This window comes from Trichosurus vulpecula, chromosome 6 (genome assembly GCF_011100635.1).
Source record: "Trichosurus vulpecula isolate mTriVul1 chromosome 6, mTriVul1.pri, whole genome shotgun sequence".
In the NCBI taxonomy this organism is placed as follows: Eukaryota; Metazoa; Chordata; class Mammalia; order Diprotodontia; family Phalangeridae; genus Trichosurus; species Trichosurus vulpecula.
Window position 1 is genome coordinate 264,746,078 of NC_050578.1, and position 20,680 is coordinate 264,766,757.

The 20,680-nt window shown below is 37.7% G+C and overlaps 1 protein-coding gene across 1 annotated transcript in view; it reads right to left on the reverse strand.

The window, feature by feature from the left end:
* Nucleotides 1-20,009, reverse strand: part of LOC118855093 (vomeronasal type-2 receptor 26-like) — a 42,209-nt gene extending 22,200 nt beyond the window's left edge. Inside the window, 2 exon segments of the mRNA XM_036765212.1 lie at nt 13,306-13,597; nt 19,765-20,009. Coding sequence (XP_036621107.1) covers nt 13,306-13,597; nt 19,765-20,009 — 537 coding nt within the window.
* Nucleotides 20,010-20,680: the final 671 nt, after the last annotated feature.

A 20,680-nucleotide genomic window follows, 5' to 3' on the forward strand; every position in this document is an offset into this window, starting at 1 on the left:
GGAAAGCACCCCAGAAAAGCATTAAGGGACCCTGCGCACAACCTGGATCATTCAGCATGATGAAGCTCTGGGAAAAGTTGGCAGGAAGGGTGGCACAAGGAGGGGTGGCACATGGAGAAGGACATTCAGACAATGCCTGCATTATTGGAGATATCTAGATGCTTATACAAGGGCAAGAGGGATCTTTTCTTCTTGACGCTGGTTTGACATTCTCAGTTTTAAACCCCTCTGCCTTCCCCAGGGAAACTTGAATTACATTCTGAACCTCCAGCCATACAATCCCATTACACAGGATCCACCTGGTAGAGGTGAGGCAGCAACTGCAACGAGAGTCCTCTGCTGGCAGTTGCTCCAACAGCCCTGTGTCCCTGGGCATTCTGCCACTCAGGTCTCTAAACAAGCCTGGGGACACTACCTAGATGTAGCATATCCTATTCCTCCACCCCCCACCCCAGCAGCTGCAAGTGGTCTCAAACCTAGCAGAGCCTGGTGTGCTAACTGCAGCTGTCTGGGGGTTCAGTCCCCGCAGCCAGCATCCACTTTGCCTTGCCACCAGGAGCTACCACCAGCTGCCCCAGTCCCTAGGATTCTGCAGTCAGTGCCCTCTACCACACATCCCAAAGCCCAGTCAGTGTGTCCAGTATAGGTCCAGCCCTCATATCACCCCACCCATCTGTTGCCTGGGAAGGTCCTGGTGACTCTGGCAGTGCCTAGCATAGCAGTATGGGGTGGGGGAAAGCCAGCCTCTGATCTTGGTAAGCCTACCCTTCTCTATTCTGGTTGCAGAAATTGATTATCTGTGTGATCCTGGGTAGGCTATTTTATCTCTCTTTGCCCCAGTTTCCTAATCTGTAAAGAGAAAAGTGATAATGGTACCTAGCTCCCAGGGTTGTTGTGAGATCAAAATGATATAATGATTGTAAGATGCTTAACAATGTGACTGGCATATGGTAAGCACTACATTATTTCTTTAATTGAATATAGTTGTTCCCTACCTGAAAACTCTAAAGTGGTTTTAAAATGGCAAAGTAATAAGATCAATGAATTTTTTATGGGATAATTTGGAAAATGAAATTGATGTCATCTGAAGTTTTGCTTCATGTTTTAAATACAAGATATTGCTTATGTTATTATTGTTTTTTCTAAATTCTCTTATATTGTGAAATTTAAAAGACCTTTGTAGCAGAAATGTTATTAGACAAAACAACATTTTAATCTGGATGCAGTGACATATGGATTGGATTTTTTAAAAGATGCAATAAAAGAAATATTTGAAATTGTTAAATATTTAATGAAGTATATTTTGTCATAAAACAGATAATGAGGAGGAGGAGGAGGGGGAGGAGGAGAAGAAGGAGGAGTTTACTGTAATAGTGAATTTTCATTTGAAAATTCTTGGCTATTATGAAAGTATGTACGGTGGTTTAAAGATATAGCTTCAACATATCAGTGATGAGTGAATACCAGACATTTGCTGTACATCTGAAGCCCCTGAGTCTGGGTAGTTCTAATTTATAAATAAAAGACTAATGAAACTGTTAGAGAAACATCAGGAAAGATATTCAAGCCTTGAGTTGGAGTTAGTGAAATTTTGTTATTTAAGATAAAATTCCTGGGACTGTCATGTATTATTTTGTCTTGAGCTTTGACTGCAGGGATAGTTGTCTGAATTGTCATGAAGCCAATATAGAAAATGTCATGTGTTGCAGTCTGTGAGCTGGTAAAGGTGGATGCTTGTGGATGGGGAAAGTTTTGGGGATGACTTAGGCATAGCAGAGGTAGGACCTTCTTGACTATTTTTCCACTGTGCTATTTCCTTAAGGAAAAGGAAAATGCCTGCCTTGTTAATCCTGAGCCTTGCCCAATGACTACATGATTGGCTCTCAGATATGACTCATGCCTGGAATTGCACAGGGCTCAGGGAGTTTTTCTTCCTCTTATATGTGACATTTTTACAACTATGTACCCCTTTATCCTTTTATAGCAAATTTTTATAATCAAGAAATGTTTTAGGTACTATTCTAAATCTGTTAAGTAAGAAATTAATACTGGAACATCTCTGAGTTACAATAGGATGCATGTATGGACATCTTACAATTTTAACCTATATTTGGCGTCAAATTACAATATAGGAATAATATCCTCCAAAGGAGGAAATGATTAGACATAGTAATTATACAAAGATGTAATGTGTACTTTTCTCTAATTAAATGGGGTAGCAAATTTTGAGAAAGGCAACAACATTATACTATTTTTTTCTAAGGAGTATATACATGTATATGATTGGCTTCTAAAGTTATATATCATGAGTTACTATCACAAGTTCACAAAATTGGATTAAGGATTTTACATATAAAATTGTGTTGATAATAGGAAAGAAAGTGAAATTATTTTCCCATTATTATAGTATCTATCTGATAATATTAAAAGGCAGAATAACAGCCCATAAATGAACTTCCTAAGAAAAAAGTACCAGGACCAGATATATTTACAGGTGAATTATATCAAACATTTAAAGATCAACTAATTCCAATGTTAAATAAATTATTTGGAATAATAGGAGGGAAGGGATCCTACCAAATTCCTTTTGTGAAACAAGTAGAATACTGATACCAAAAACCGGGAAAAGTAAAACAGAGAAAATAAAATTATAGAAAAATTTGGTTCGTCTCTACATGTTGGTTAGAGACTTAACTAAGGATCTTTGTTATGCTGAGAGAAACTCAGATCCAAAGTTTGATGCAGGAGTTTTCTTATCTGAAAACTGGACCTATACTGACCAATCAATCATTGTGTCTGAGGGCCCCATCAGGTCTTTCTGACTACTTCCATAGCTGCCAAACTTGTGGGTGTGTACTTCTGGATCATCTGAAGGAAACCCCTGCTTCTTAGTGGACAGCAAACTCCTACAAGGACATCAAAGTTGATCTGGTGTGGACTCAGAAGCAACCAATATCCAAATAAGACAGCTATCTCAAGATTCGCAAGAGCTAAGTATGCTGTGCTAATTTTTTTTTCTCTTCCTTCTTGTTGTGGGCCCAACCACAAATTCTGTGATTCAAGAGTCTTTTGGCATGATCTCCCTCTACATTCTTGCCCCCTTCCTCTTTTGTGCTTGCAAGCAAACAATGGATAGCAATAATACCTGGGACATATTTCCCCAATATGTTCCCTCAAGGAACTAACCCACTGGACAATATCTTATCCTAGCCTAAATGGCCTTTCATGGCATTTTAGGTTATATCTGCCTCTACTTTATTGGCAATAACAGTAGGAGTTCATTCAGACCCCCTGCCTTTGGCCAAAGGGATTAAATATCAAGAAATATGGAGATACCCTATTTTTCCAGAGCTAAGTCTCAGCAAGCAGGCTGTGCCCAGAAATTGGCAAAACAGCAGTCTTTGCATTCATCCTCTGGATGATATCACCGTCTGGCAGCATGCATTGCTTTGACCAGCACAAAGTGTTCTCTAAGAGATTTATGATCTTCATATTAATTGATAGCAATTTAGATTTGTTGGAGCTTCTCTATTTCCCAGGGACCTAAGAGCCAGAAGCAGCTGACATGCTGCAGCAGAAAGTGATCTTTTGACATTCTAGCTATCCAAGTTCTTGTAACTGCTGAGTGAATTGAACCAGGTGCTTCACTCCTGTTTCTACCATACTAACTCTGGCTCTGTACCCCATTGAATGATCACAAATCTCAGTGGTAACTCGGAGACTGTTGCCACAGGACCAAAGAACACTTGTATTGTCTCAAAGATTCCTGCATGCATGGGCCTGCCATGGAAACTGTTTATTTAAGAACTGAGAATGACTTTGTTGTGTCCCACATTTTTGTGGTTTGCGGGGGTTAAATACCCTACCTCTACCATAAGCCATGAGCCCTCTGCAGGAGGACTTCAGTTTGAAAACTTATTTTCCTCACTCTGAAATTAATTAAACTTCTGTTTGATATCTGACTCTCTTGTCTCTAGCCTGCTTTCTTCAGCTCTGCCCACCCATAGCTTGAAGACTGGTCCAGTCCAGACTACATTTAAAATTCTTTTTACCATTTCTTATACCAATTAGATTGGCTAATAGGACAGAAAAGGAAAAATGACCAATGTTGGGGGACTGTGGGAAAAATGAGACATTAATGCACTGCTGGTGGAGTTGTGAACTAATTCAATCATTCTATAGAGCAATTTGGAACTATGCCCAAAGGGCTATAAAACCATGCATACCCTTTGTCCTAGCAACTCCACTACTAGGTCTGTATCCCAAAAGAGATAAAAAGCAAAAAGGAAAAGTACCTGTATGTACCAAAAATATTTATAACATCTTTTTTACTGGTAGCAAGGAATAGGAAATTGAGGGGATGCCCATCAATTGGGGTATGGCTGAAGAAATTGTGGTATGTGATTATGATGGAATACTGTTGTGCTGCAAGAAATGATGAGCAAAATGCTCTCAGGAAAAGTAAAAAGAAATTAGAAAGACTTACAGAAGCTGATTCTGAGTGAAATGCATTTTGTCCAAAGTACCAGCAATACTGCAAGATGTTTAGCTATGAATGCCTTAGGTATCTTCAGAAATACAGTGACCAAGAAAACTCAGAAGGACTTATAATGAAAAGTGCTATCAATCCACAGAGAAAGAACTAATGGTGTCTGAATAAAATTGAGTACCATTTTTTCTTTATTTTTTGTTCTGTTTTCTTTCACACCATGTTCAATGTGGAAATATTTTTTGAATGATTACACATTTCTAATCTGTACCAAATTGTTTGCTATGTCAATGAGGAAAGTGGAAAGGGAGGATGGGAGAGAATTTGGAACTTAATTTTGTAAGAGGAAATGTTAAAAATTATTTTTGCATATAAGTGGAGAAAATAAAATACTAAATAATTTTTAAATTTATTTATTTTTAGTTTAAAACATTTAGTTCCACAAGCTTTTGAGTTCCAAGGTTTCTCCCTCTCTCTCTCTCCTGCCCCTTCTCCCCCTCTCCAAGACAGCATGCAAACCAATATAGGCTCTACATGTACATTCACATTAAACATATTTTCACATTAGTCATATTGCAAAGAAGAATTATAACCAATGGAATGAACCACAAGAAAGAAGAAACAAAACAAAAAAGAAAGAGAGGAAATAGTATGCTTCAATCTGCATTCAGAATCTGTAGTTTTTTCTCTGGATGCAGATAGCATTTTCCATCTTGAGTCTTTTGGAGTTGTCTTGGAACCTTGCATTGCTGAGAAGGGCCAGGTCTATCAAAGTTAGTCATCATACAATGTGGCTGTCTACAATGTTCTCCTGGTTCTGCAATGTTCTCTCTTCTGTTCTACTCAGCATCAGTTCAAGAACAAGTAGGCCAAAGAACTAATTATAAAAACAATAAATAATTTGATTAAAAAGAATGAAATACAAGCCATTCCCCAATTGAGAAATGGTCAAAGGATATGAACAGGCAGTTTTCAGAGGAAAAAATTAAAGCTATCTATAGGCATATGAAAAAATGCTCTGGATCACTACTGATTAGAGAAATGCAAATCAAAACAACTCTTAGATACCACATCTCTCCTGTCAGATTGGTTAAAATAACAAAGCAGGTGGATGATAAATGCTGGAGAGGATGTGGGAAAATTGGAACATTGTTACATTGCTGGTGGAGTTGTGAGATGATCCAGCCATTTTGGAGAGTAATTTGGAACTATGCCCAAAGGGCCATAGGAATGTTCATACCCTTTGACCCAGCAATACCACTTCTAGGGTTGTATCCCAAAGAAATCACACAAGATGGAAAGGGACTCATATGTACAAGGATATTTATAGCGGCTCTCTTTGTAGTAGCCAAGAATTGGAAATCAAAGGGATGCCCATCAATTGGGGAATGGCTGAACAAGCTGTGGTATATGAAGGTAATGGAATACTATTTGCCATAAGAAATGGGGATGATACAGACTTCGTAACAACCTGGAAAAACCTACATGACATAATGCTGAGTGAGCGGAGCAGAGCCAGGAGAACATTGTACACAACCACAGATATATGGATTCCGTGAGGACCAACGCTGACAGACTTTGCTCTTCTCAGCAATGCAAGGTGCAAGGACAACTCCAGGGGACTCACGATGGAGAATGCTATCTTCATCCAGAGAAAGAACTGTGAAGTTTGAATGCAGATTGAGGCACACTACATGCTCGCCTTTTTTCTTCCCTTTTGTTTTTGTTCTTGGGTTTTTTTTTTGTTTTTGGTTTTTTTTTTTTTTGGTTCTGTCTCTTCTTTCTCATGATTCATTCCATTGGTCATAATTCTTCTCTACAACTTGACTAGTGTATAAATTAATTCAATGCAAAGTTATACATGGTAGTTATATGAGCTTCCATGCCATCTTGGGGAGGGAGCGGGGAGGGAGGGGAGAAAATCTGGAACTCAAAATTATGTAGAACCGTGTGTGGTAAACTAAAAATAAAAAAAAATATTTAAAAAAAGAATGAAAACAATGAGAAAAACAAACTAAAATTAATGGGTTGCAGTGAAATCAATACTTAAAGGAAAATTTGCATCAGTATGACAGGGAAGGAGCAGACCAATGAATTGGACATGAAATAAAAAAAAAAGCTAGAAAAATAACAAACTGAAAATGACCAATTAAACATCAAAATGGAAATCCTGAAAAACAAAGGAGAGATTAATAAAATTGAAGGTAAGAAAGCTTTTAAATTAATAAATAAACCAAGAAACTCTTTTTAATGAAAAAAACCAAGCAATTCATCAACAATTGGCTAATTTGATTTTTTACAAAAAGAATGAAAATCAAATTACCAGTGCCAAAAATGAAAAGGGTAAAATCAACACCAAATAAGTAATAATTACAGCAATTAACAGAAGCTAATTTACCCAAAGTATATGCCACAAAACCTATTTTGCAGGAATTGATGAATATTTACAAGAAATATGAATTGTCCAGATTAAAAAGAGAGAAAATAAGTTATGTAGTCATTCATATATATATAATATGTATATGTATATATATATATATATATATATATATATATATATATATATATATATAGCTCATCAATAAAGTTCTAAGAAAAAATTACCAGGGCAAAATTAATTCATGAGTTATTTCTACCAAGTACTTGAAGAACAACTAATTTCAATGCTTTGTAAACTATTTGGGAAAATAGGCAAAGAGGGGGTACTATCAAATTCCGCTTATGATGCACATGTTGTGCTGATATCTAAATCAAAAAGAGTGCAAAAAGAAAAGGAAAACTATTTTGTGACAGAGAAAAACAGAGTGAAAGTTTTCATGTATAAGCAGAATGAAAATGAAGGGAGTGGGAGATATGTTTTTACCAAGGACATGACTGTGAAGTAGCAGTAAGGTAACTTCTATACTCTTTTGGCAAGAGAGTAGCTACAGAAAAAGATAGAATCACTACAGAAGAAATACTAGAACCAGGACACCAGACAAGAAATCCCATTAGATTTGGGAAAGGGAGAGGTTGACAGAGATCATGATTGTGGAGGAGAATTGTGAGAGTCAAGGATGTAACTTGGGGGCTGAATACAAGGAGAAGTCCCTTTATCTGAGAAACAGTTCCTTCAACAAAGATAACATTTGCTACATACCTGGTGAAGCAATATGTGAGTTCCAAGGGACAGCCAGCACTGAATAGTAGTTGTGGTCGTTGAGACAGTAGGGAGGGCAAAAACAAGGACAAGAATAGGCCAATATAGCCTGAGGGGAAAAGACCACTTATGGTGAATGCAAGAGGTGGGAACACACATCCTTATTTGGGAACCAGGGTGACTTTTATCATGTGACACAGCAAAATGTGTGATTGGTTCTTCTGGAACTTTTTTTTTTCAGATTGGAATGATTCACTCAATGAAAACTTCAATGGCATTGATATTGATGTTCAGGCTATATATGAAAGCTTGAAAGCAGGAGTCAGAGGGTGGTATCAGAGTGACTCCCTGGTTCCACTCTGACAGAATAATTCAAGATTTTAGAAAATTGATTTCTCCATGTGGCAGACAAGCCAGGGAGTGACTCCAATGACAACCTTTTTGTATGCAGAATTAGTTCTGTCTCCTCCATCATTCCTTTAGAAGAGTGAATAAATTGCCCTGTTTCCAGAGTCCCAAGTGTTAGATTGGTAGAAGGTAGACAGTGTATGAACAGCCCTCTCCACACAACATCACACTACATAAAGACAACTGGAGCATATTTTGTGTAGCAATTTGTCATCTTGCTGAAGGACAGCATAAGAAAAGGGACCCACAAGAAGAACTACAATTTCTGATTCAAACAACCAGAAATCAATCTATAAACTTTTAGAGTCAACATAAGTGGATGAAAATGCTCATTTCATGTCTGACAATATGCCAAGAGGTTGGGACACAACAACAAGAAATAGAAAAATGCAGTAAATGGTCCTTATCATATAATGGTGGAAGACAGCCCCTAAAAAGCACAGAAAATAAGGAAAAGAGAAGGGAGAATGTTCTTTTGGGTGTTGGGCATAATATGGAAATCCAGAGATTCAGAAACAGAGATGAGACAATGAAGCATGGTTGACCTGTAGACCTGTAGACCTTTCTCACTGTGAGGGTCTGGCAGAAATTCTGCAATGGTTAAGAGTATTCTAAGGGTTGTGGGAAGTTCCACTTTGTGGTGTGAAGGAATCTTCTAAAGGGATGAGGAGAAAGATTGTTATTGCATACAGAACACTTCTAGACTAATTCCTCTCTTACTTAGGTCAGCTAAGTCTTTGAAGTGGATGTCTTGGTTAACAGGTAAACCACTACTGGATTAGGTCCCAGATATGACTTGGCTACTACACTTGTTTCTGCTATCAACTCTAGGCAATAAAGTACCAATGAGGAAACTTTCACTCTTTCAGTGCCTAAAAATACAAAAAGTATTCTATCCTTTGCCTAGATACTTATTCACAAATGCTATAGAAAGAAAGAAAAACAAAAGAGTGAAACACAATATGTTTAGGTACATCAAATTGAGACATAAGTACAAGACATCCTTTCTGGTTCTCTTTTGAGAACACAAGAATTTTAATAATTGATTTCATTGTCTGACTGGGTTTAATGTAGGGTGAAGGGGAGTGACCAATTAGACTAGGGCCATCAAGCATGAGGAGACTTTCTCTGTCTGATTCCAATTCAGCCTTTGAAACTTGGAAAGAAAGTTTGGTCCTTGATGATTCAGAACTTCCTAGTATATATAACATACCAAGGACCAGTTATTCCCTCTCTCAGCCTTTCCTGGCATTTTGGCAAGAACTCTAGTAAACTTATAGTGGCTGTCCTCTTTTTATCCTGAATATCTTGTGGACATCAAAAGGGGCCTTCCCACTATAATAAAAGAGGCTACTCATCCTGGAAGGTTGGTTTGCCTCTGTAACCACCTCTACTGATTGGTCTGTTCATCCTAGAATCTCTTACGTCTAACTTTCCAGAATTTTCCTCCACCATTCCCCTACAAGTACCTACATCTTATGCAAAATCCCCACACTGAAGCCTCCTTTGATCTCGCCATACAAGGACGTAAGCTTTTTGAGGTCAAGAAGTGTAGTTACAGTAAATATATCTGTATGCTCTGTGTGTACTGTGTGGAATTATCATTTTTATATTAATCAATATGGTATGTGTAATGAAGAGACTAATAATTTAATTTTTTCAAAAGCTGCCTCTTCAGATGAGGAGTCAGAGCTCACAATGCAGCTTGAAATGATCGTTCAAACCCTTGACAACATTCCTACATCCAATGGCATTCCTGTGAGTGTATACCTTAAGTGAAGTGAATCAAAGACTGTAGAACCTGTTCCCATGACAGAACCAATATTGGGTCCTGTGACCCACCAAGTCATGACCCACAAAGACTGAAGTCCAGAATTGTTGTATTATCTTCCATTTGTCTTGGGGAACCACTCTGGCCCTCAGAATGATTGTTTGCAATCCACCTTCCTCTGTCCCTTCCCATTGCAAGTTGTGTATATAATCTTTGTCTTTGCTTCAGCAAGGTGGAATTCTGATCCAAAGAATTCCTGATTTGCAAATCTGTTCCTCGTAATGAAAATTAATTAAACAGCTACCTGATTACTGGCACTTTGTCTCTGACCTGCTATTTCTTCATTCTCAGGTTAGAAGTTGGCCCAGTAAAATCCTGCTAACAGTCACAATGCTAGCACACAAGGAAAGTTTACTAAAATCTTGTTGATCTGCTTTTCCTTTTCCTTTTCTTTTGCAATTTTGAAGGGAGTATCTAGAAAAGTAAGTGAATGAACTTTAAAAGATTCCAAGAGTCATCATAAATCTATTCTAAACCCAGACACATAAGTCAAGTCTATATGAGGAGCAAACAATTCAGAGGAGGTTTCAAATGAGAAGCCCCAATTTGAGCTACCCAGGCACAGGTTTCACATATCAAGCAGTACACAGTGATTTGCAAGGAGTCAGTCCAGAGGACACAATGTCCAGTTCCCAGGCATTTCAGGTGCAAAGAAATTTCTTGTTCTTCAGCCAATTAGAACACTCTTACCACAAAGCAGGAGTCAGAAGCCATAATGTTCTTTGAGGTAGGTACAGTATATCTTTCTAAACAAATGTTGCTTTGCATCCCCAAAGTGGGACTGCATAGTGATGTGTAAATAAAACACTTAGCCTGGAATCAGGAAGATTCACTTTCCTGAGTTCAAATCCAGCCTCTGGTATTTGCTAGCTATGTGAACCTGGGAACAACACTTAATCCTTTTGCCTGAGTTTCCTCATCTGTTAAATAAGGTAGAGAAGGAAATTCCAAAACCTCCAGTATCTTTGCCAAGAAAACTCCAAATGAGTCAGGAACGTTGGGGCATGACTGAAACAGCTCCCCTACAACAACAAATCCCTAGAATGCAAATCCTCAGCACATGAGGTGAATTGGACTTGATGATGAATGGAAATAAAATTTCACCTTCTGCTTCTGTACTTTGAACGTGTTTTATTTTCTGACTTCTTATCTCTACCTCTTGAAATCTCTATGGTCATGCAGTTCCCAGCTCAAGTGGGAATCTGTGCTGGCTGATACAGCAATTGCCAATGATTCCTTCAAAATTCCATTGTATTAAATAAATACAAAGATGGAGAGAGAGAGAGATGTATATGTGTATATTACCATAATTTGTCATTGTAATTCAATTAGTGTGCTCATTGTGACCAAACAAGACAACTACATGAAGGAGTAAAGGCGATTTTATGTTTTTGACATTTCATTTGTCTCAGTCCCTACCTTCTAGCACACTGCACATCACATAATTCTGCTTCACAAATGTTTGGCATTGAATTGAACTGGATTACATTTGGGTAACCACTAAGGAATTTCACTGACACCTGTTGCTCCCTGGGGTGGGAGTGCAGGGGAGAAGGGAACTCTTTAAAAAAAAAACCTCATATTCATAGGATACTGCTGAAAATATGATCAGATAAAAGTTAAAGATGTGGGAAAATTGGAAAACTAATCCATTATGGGTGGAGTTGTGAACTGATCCAACCATTCTGGAGAACAATCTGGAACTATGTCCAAAGGCCTATAAAACTGTGCATACCTTTTGACCTAGCAATACTACTTTTAGGTCTCTATCCAGAAGAGATCACAAAAATAGGGAAAAGACAAACATGGACAAAAATATTTATATGACATCTTTTTGTGGTGGCCAAGAATTAGAAATTGAGGGGATGCCCATCAGGTGGGGAATGGCTGAACAAATCGTGGTATATGAATGTAATGGGATACTATTTTGCTGTAAGAAATGATGAGCAGGAGGATCTGAGAAAAACTTGGAAAGTCTTATACTGACGGATGCTGAGTGAAGTGAGGAGAACCAGGAGAATATTGTAACAGCCACATTGTGTGATGATTGACATTGATTGACTTAGCTCTTCTCAGCAATACAAAGATCTAAGACAACTCCAAAAGACTCATGGTGGAAAATGCTTTCTACCTCCAGAGAAAAACTGCAATCTGAATGCAAATGTAGCATATAATTTGCTCTCTCTCTCTCTATTTGGGGGGGGGGTGTTTTGTTTCTTCTTTTTTGTGGTTCCTCCCAGTGGTTCTAATTCATCTTTACAACATGACTAATGTAAAAATATGTTTAATGTGAATGTGAATATAGAGCCTATATCAGCTTGCATGACATCTTGGAGAGGGGGGAGATGAGGGAAGGGGAGAAAATTTCAAGCTCAGAACTTTATGGATGTGAATGTCGAAAACTTAAAATAAATAAATTGTTTTTAAAAACAAATATAATATAATATAATGAAAAATGATCATGAATCAACATGACCCTCGAAAAATCAAAACTGTGATGAACCCAAAGTATAATGCAGAAAACCGGACAGCTTGAGTAAGCTGTGGCATAGAATATCAATGAATTTATTGTAAGAAATTCTGTGAAATGCATAACTTGTTAATTCTCTGATGCATGTATTCATCCTGTCTACTCAGGGAAGGATTGATTGGTACATAAACAAGAAAAGGACATCTTGATTGGCACTAAATCAACTCATTTCTCTTACATTGTCTTGTGACTTCCCCAATTGGATCACACAGAAGCTATATCTTGTTCATCAAAATGTTCTTTGAGTAACCAGTTAGAAAACACAAAAAAGGCACTTGATAAAAATTTATTTCTCAGAAATAACTACAATTGAATATATAAACTTTTTTTCTGTTCTCAAGGGATATACCACCTATTTGGCAAGTCAGGCCCAGATTGATGAAGTGGGCCAACTCTCATCCCAAAGCAAAAGATCTCCCTAAACACAGAATTGAATAATGCCTATTAGCACAGACTGTTGAAGGCAAGTACTAGAGGTTCATCCTTTTAGAGGAAATACAGAAATCTGTTTCAAAACAAAAAGGAACAGAGCCCATTCCCTGCGAATTTTCTGAAATGAGGAAAGGAGAAATCTTTCTTCCCTCTAAAGTCTTCTGAGTTCTATACAAATACAAAAAGATGAAGTAGGAGCATAGTGACCTGTAGTTGGGCAGATTTTTATTTGGTTCAAAACCATCAGCATTAAACCAATATAACACCACATCATCTAAAGGAAAGAGTGAGTTCTCTGGTGGAAGGGACTGTTTCCCCATTTTTCATGTTTTGTTGTCAGAATAGTGCCTAGAATTTCTTGATAATTGCTTGTTCACTCACTGATACTGCACCAGAACAGATTATAAAGAATTTGCTGTTTTAAATACAAAAAATATTATTGGATGAAAATGAGTGACAGTATTGGGTTTCCTTACCTGTGGAACTTTATAAAGTGTTAGAATGGTAGCCATGGACATGGACAGTGTAGCTGACAACCCTCCAATGACAGCCAATGAATTGGGCTGCCCTCCACAGCTATAGTTAGGGATAGTCGGACCCATCCCTGACAGCCAAATCATGGAGCTCTCCACAGCCAGTTTGTTATTATGGAAGTTATTGAGTAACTGGTATCCCAAGGTTGTGTTTGGCAGCAAATGGGGGTTCTTGTTAATCTCATCCACAGCAAACTTCAGAGCCAGCAAATGTTGGTAATGTTTCATCATTGACCTAAAGTGAGAGGGAAAAAGTAAAGAACAAGGCAAGCTCTATATAAACAGACACAGCAAGATATTATAGAGGATGGAGTGCTAGACATGGAGGCAGGAACTCCTGTCTTAAATCTTGCCCCTAGAATTTACAAAAAAAAACCACCCTTGGCAAATCATTTTACCACCATGGGAATCAATGTCCACACTGGTAAAATGACAGACTTGGACTGAACTTCCTCTAAAATCTCTTCAAGAATACACACACACACACACACACACACACACACACACACACACACACGTGCACACACACACAGACGCACGCACGCACACACACACAAACACAAAGAAATTATAATGTGGTTTTGACATATGAATATGTCTGGTCTTAAAATGCAACTGAAGAAACCAGGCAGTCTGATTGTCTATGTTGTGCAAATATAGAAAGGAAGGCTTCTAATTCTGAAGAAAATTTCTTCAGAAATTGCAATTTTGAAATTTTTATGATGTAAAACATATTAGGAATAAATAAATATATTGATAACATGGTTGCTAGATATAATGTAATGATTTTTAAGATTATGTGTTGGTTTGAAAATGGAATACATGTATTTCAAAAGTATGATTCTCATGAACCTGTAATGTTCAACTTTGAAGGATTCAAGGATAAATATTCATCTCATTCTTGCTGAAATAATTACCAGCTCTAAAGCAGGAAGATTCAAAAAATTTACAATTTCACAGTGTATTTGTTGGCCCTGCAGTACATCCTCCTGTCTTCTTCAAGTAAGGAAACAGTGTTCCTCTCTTAGAAGCTGAATAACTGAGAACCAGGGAAACAATTGACCAACACTTATTAAACACGTACTATGTGCCAGAGACAATGCTAAGCTATGAGCATACAACAAGCAACAAAAGAAAGACCCATCCTCAAGGAGATTACATTTAAATGGGAAAGATACCATACAAGCACAGATACAGAGACAGACAGACAGACAGATAGACAAAGACAGAAACAGAGAGAGACAGAGAGAGACAGAGAGAGACAGGGCCAGGGAGAGAGACAGACACAAAGACAGAGGCATAGAAAGAGATAGAAAGACAGAGAGCTATATATTTAAGAGGTATTACCAAGCTGAAATTGACAAGCCTTGGCAGCAGCTTGGATATGTAGGGTGAGGGATATCGAGGAATTTAAAATTGCTCCATGATTGGGAGCCAGAAAGCATCAAAGATGGTGTCCTCTATAGTAACAGGAAAATAAGAGGGGGAGAGCTCAGGAGCAAAAGGTAATAATTTCCATTTTGGTTATACTAAACTTAAGATGTCCACTGGATATTTATTTCAAGGTATCTGAAAAGCAGTTGGTGATATGAGATGTGAGGTCAGCAGAGAGTTTGGACCACAATAGGTAAATTTGAGAATCATCAGCATAAAGATGCTATATAAATCATTGGAGCTGATAAGGTCACCAATGGAAGTAGTACAGTGGCTTAGACATGGATGCCTGAGGAACACAATTGTTAGATGGTATGATCTGAAGAGAATCCAGCAAAGGAGAAAGTAAAGCAGCAATAAGAAAAGGAGAAGGAGAACAGTGAAACCTGCTTTCTAAAACCAAGAGAGGAGACAGCACTAAGGAGGAGAGAGTGATCCACAGTGTCAAAGCCTGTGGAGAGGACCATGAGAATGAGGAAGCAAAGTTAAATAATTGGTCTCAAAGTCACAATGTAGTAAAGTGAAAGACAGAACTTGGAGTTCCCAATTAGGAAAAACTGAAATGATTAATAAGTGATTTCAATCAGCTCAAAAGCAATTATGAGGCCGCTACTAGAGTTCAGACACTTGCAAGTCATGGAGATGTAGAGACAAAAGTGAAAAAAAAAACCTGTCTTCCAAGTTACATTCTAATCAGAGGAGAAAATATGTTCATATAGCAAGCAGTATATTAAATTAGAGGCAAAGGTAACAGAATGTGATTTGGAAGAATTCATTAACGATTCAGGGAGAACTGAAAAGACTTCATGTCAAATGACTTTAAATATAAAATGAAAATAAGAATTCTGAGACATGGAAGTGAGGAATGATTGCATTCCTGGCATAGGAGACAGCATTCCCAAAAGCCTGAAAATGAGATGGAGCATGGAACATGAGAAATGTTGTAGTCTCTTTCACTTCATTAAAAAGTTCACAAAAGGTGGCAAAGCACAATAAATACAAATATTTAGATGGGGAGAAAGGTAAGAAGAGCTTAAATGTTTGAGATATTTGTATATGACCATAGAGGTGCCAGAAAATGATTCAAATTTAGAAAGCAGAGAAGTGTCATGTGAAGTGTTGTGCTTTATGAAAATCTCTTGGACATCATTGGGGAGACTAGCAAAAGTCAAAGGAGATGTGCAGCAGGAAACCCATTAGGGGGTCATTTCAGTGTTCATAGAAGAGGTGACCAATTCTTGTCAGGAAGTCACTGGGTGAGGAGAAAGAGGAAATAAGTATAAAAGACTGTAGATTTGTAGAAATTATAAGTGTACCAAAGATGTTTTTATATCTTCATTAGACACTAGATTAAAGAAAGAGAAAATGGTATTTATGTGAATAGTACATTGGATATAGAAAAAAGGGGAGGAGCAGTCAACATAATAACTTCTGCTTTGTCAGTGTATTTTAAGGCAATATCCTCTGCTGACAATGTGGAGAATGAGGTGATATTGGAAGTTTGCAAATGCAAGGAAAAATTTTGAATAGCTTCTAGGGAAAGAATAAGCAGACACTTGGGAAGCAGTGCATGGATTGCCTTGCAGTAGTGAGAGTCCAATTGAGATGACATAATAAAAATTTGTAGTGGATTCATGCTACCATACTTTATTACTTTCTTAAGTCTGTTTAACAGCACCTGAGTAGCATTTAAAGAGGTAGATATTGGGAGTAATCTGGAACAGGGTTTCAGCAAGGCTCAAATAGAAATTTTTGAGATGTTTTGGGAAATCATTTATTCACAGAATTTCCACAGTAGAAAAGACCAACTATTGCAGCCATTGGTCCAGTCTCCTGTTGCTGTTTTTCATTCTTTTATTTCAAATACACACATATATATGTATTCATGCATGCAAGTGTGTATATGTATATGTATATATATATATATATATATACACACACATATGTGTATGTATACACACACATACAAACGCACATTGTATATGCATCACAATCTCTATTTTTACCTTCTGGTTTATTGGTGGGATATCATCTATACATGTACAGACACAAAATAAAAATATAAATATGTATATAAAAATAAGTACAATGAAATTTCTGGGTTTGGTTGCAGTAAATAAGAAGCTTAGCATAAACTTCTTGTAGAAAGTATTACTCAATATCAAGTTTAAACGAAGCAAAGGATTTTGAATGTCCAAGCACATGGGAAATCATCTTCCAAGCATGTGTACTTGAGTATGTAAAAACATCATGAAAGGAGGCATCATTTCACACATGAAATGCATCAAGTAAATCAAGTTGGAATCAGTGTGGATTACTTGAAGGGGAGTGTTGAGCAAAAAGACTATAAAAGGTAATGAGGCCTGTGTCAGATACTGAAAGGCACTTGGAACTTGGTATATGAGCTCTTATTGACTCTTACAGTCATTGAGCAACCAATGGTCTTCTTTAGGGCTTGAGGACAGTAGTAATATGGGCACACATACACTATGTTTGCAAATGCTGTTCTGGCAGCTCTGTGAAGATCCAAATCACACCACCCAAAGGGTAATCTCTACAAAATATATGATGACGGCTCTTCTGCCCTTTTATTTAAAATATCCATTAAGAAGGACCCCGGAATATCCAAAGGAACCCATTCCATATTTTATACGTTAGTCTAAACATCTCTCTTAGTTGTGATCTGGTGTGATTAGCAAAAAAAGGGAGGGGTCTTCAAATCAATAGGCTTTGATACATGGCAACAGATATATTCCCTTTGGCTTTCTTAAAACATTATCATACATTCAAGATTATTTTCATTGATTTAAGTCCTTTAGCACACTTCTTGCCCTTTTCCACTTCCTCTCCAACTTTTTGTATCATCTTCTACAAATGCTGTACCCTGAAAGTAATGTAATAAACCAAATGTGGTCTGATTAGTGTCTTTTACTGGGAGACCATCACATTCTTTGTAGTAGAAGAAAATTCCTCTCTTTGAATCACATAATAGTTCACCACAAGCCTCAGATAATTTTACTGAATGTAACCACATCTCAATCCTGGTGTTCATATGTTGTTGATATTGAAAGTAGAATGAGGAGTGCATTTTTCACTATTAAGTTTCTCCCTACTTGATTCAGTGCCATCCTTGAGCCTTCCAAGATTGTGATTCTCAAGTTTCTTATGTCATTTTTTTAAAAAAATCCCACCTAGCTCTGTGTCATCTGCAAATTTAATAAGCGTCTCCTTTTTCCTTCACCAAGTCTTTGGAAAAGATGATCCTTTTCTGGGGTTCTTCCCAGTGTGTACACAAAATTGTTCAGTAACAAATTTTTTTAGCTTGAAAAAAGGAAAATCCCAACAGCTAATACTTTTAAGATATACTTTACTAATGTAATTGCTGTAGTATCTTCTCCATTCCCAGATGAGAGGTATGATCAGAACAAAGACAATATGAAGAAATTCTGGCAGAAAAGAAGGAAATAACCAAGGATTCTTAATTAGAAGAAGGACCAAGAAGGAGAAATTTCAAGGAAGAATATGAGGAGCTGCAATATCCTGGCACAGAAAATGGAGAAAAATTAAATGACAGTAAGGAAAAGAGTTGTCAGAGTTGCCATGCTCAGTCCTTAGCCCAACTTCACCTGCTGGGTACATAAGACACATAGAAGGAATTAGAAATGTTGAGCATTTCACACACCTCACTTTAGAGACATCCTAGAAGATTGTCCAATGCCATTGTCACTGACCTTATTGTAATGACCTCTTATGGTCAATTCCAAAAGTAGATTCAATCACTATGTCTCCTCCTAAAATTTCAAAACCATCAGAGGGTTAAGAAATTGTTGGAAAGGAAAGGAAAGAAAGCAAAGTAAAAGGATGGGGGGTAATAGTGAAGATTGAAAAGATTGTCTTGAATCCCAGTCTCTAAACCTTCAAAGGGAGCAGTCTCATTACTCAGAGGAGTAATTATTTGCACAAATTATCATCTGAAATATAGGCAACATTTCACTGAGAGTAAGTAAAACAATTCTTGATGCCAGGATCATTTTTCATTTGTTAATCCCTAGCTCATGCCCTGTACATGGTGTTCTGATTGTTTATTTGAGGGAAATTGCCCAACAGTGCAGATTTCCTAGACATAAAAGGACTAAAAACTCATTGCGATCAATGAACCTTGTCAGTGTGTCTGATACACATGACCCTTGTGGTCATTAAAAACTTTACATTATTTGTTGTTTTAGATATATTTTAATGTTATAATTGTAATGATAGAACTCCATTATGGAGTCACTTAGACTAAGTGGTCCTAAAGCCCATCAAAGTTCAGAGGCAAAGATAAACATTTTGCATCATCCCCTGGTAACTCTCTGTTAGGCAGATAAGCCATGAAGCTTTGGATTGGATGAAAGTCTGGACTGACTGGAGTATTCTGAATTTATCGTCTTTTCTGGTGCCCAAGCTGGTTAACCTTAGATCCCTCCACAGGTCTGTGTTGTAAAGAAGAAGAAACTCTCTCTACCCCTACCCAAGCCTAGCAGTGAAGTGACCTCAAGAACTTCTTTGTCACATATGGGTCCTATAAGGAATATTTCCCCCCATATTTGGTACCAATAACCAGTTGTCAACCAGCCCATTTTAAGGAAATACGGTTTTTCCACCTGAATCCCAACTTTGAATGTATTCTATCCTTGATGTGTCTCCATCATCCTTGTAGTGGATGAGTTTTTTTTTTTTCCATCTGTAGGGATGAATCTCTGACTGTTTATAATGCTATGTAGAGCATGCATACATAGTCTGTTTCTCAGCTTGATGCACTGCACATTAATAAAACCTGTAATTCATCAGTTTCCTAGAAATTTTCAAACCCAGGGCATTGCTTTAACCCAAATTGTGAGGCTAAATAAAACATAAATTCTACCAACAAATAAGTCACTCAGAAATATGCGTAACTGTTTCATCCATCAGAAAAAAATAACCACTTACTTTGGTTCTGCAGCAGTCCAGTGGGGAGGAGTTCTGAAGTAGACACTGTGAATTTTTGGCTCTAACTTTAGAAGAAAGGAGAAGAAGCCCCCTATGACTAGGTCCCCTTCTTTTCTATAGGTGGGACTATAAGTTCTTTCTATGTGACAAGGACTCTTCACCGTATGGTACATAGAAAGAAAAAACTGCAAAAGTAAAATCACAAATAATTGCGAGAATGAGAGGCGCAATTGCCCCAAGTCCATGGCCAATACACCAAACTCTAAAGAGCCAAGGAGTAGGGGAGTGTAATGTGATTGTAAATCATTGTTCATGCAGTTATAGCCACATTCTCTGTTGCTAAAAAGTTTTGCTCTTAACGGATGCTCCAGCTTTGAACAGTCCCTCTCACTTAGACAAGCAGAATAGGAGACATGCAGCAGGCCTCTGTTTAGGACAAAGGCAAAAGTTAGAAAGAGCAGGGAAAATATATGGGACATGTTTGCCTTCTGGATATTATTCTTTTTGCTCCCTGTGGATGGATAATGAAAGGTGGTCCACCCTCATGCTTCTTGGGTGCAAGAAAAATAAATACGGTGACCAGAGTCTGAGAGTGAGGTTCTCTGGGGATCATCCTGCCCGGAAACTCTGCACCTGCATCCTTCTTCTTGACAACCTCACACACACACACACACACACACACACACACACACACACACACACTTATATAAAAAGATGTTTTGGAAGCTCCTTCCCTACCTTCAGTCCCTGGAGCCCTCCCAGCTTCCATGGGTTCTAGGAGGTCCACAGGACCCTGTGGTCTCTATCAAGATTTGTTTCCTGGGTCTTTTAGAATGCTACTTCCATTCTCCCCAAGCCAAATCTCTGTAGTGGCTCAAAATGACCAGATCTTGCATGAGTCATAGGACAGTGTGAC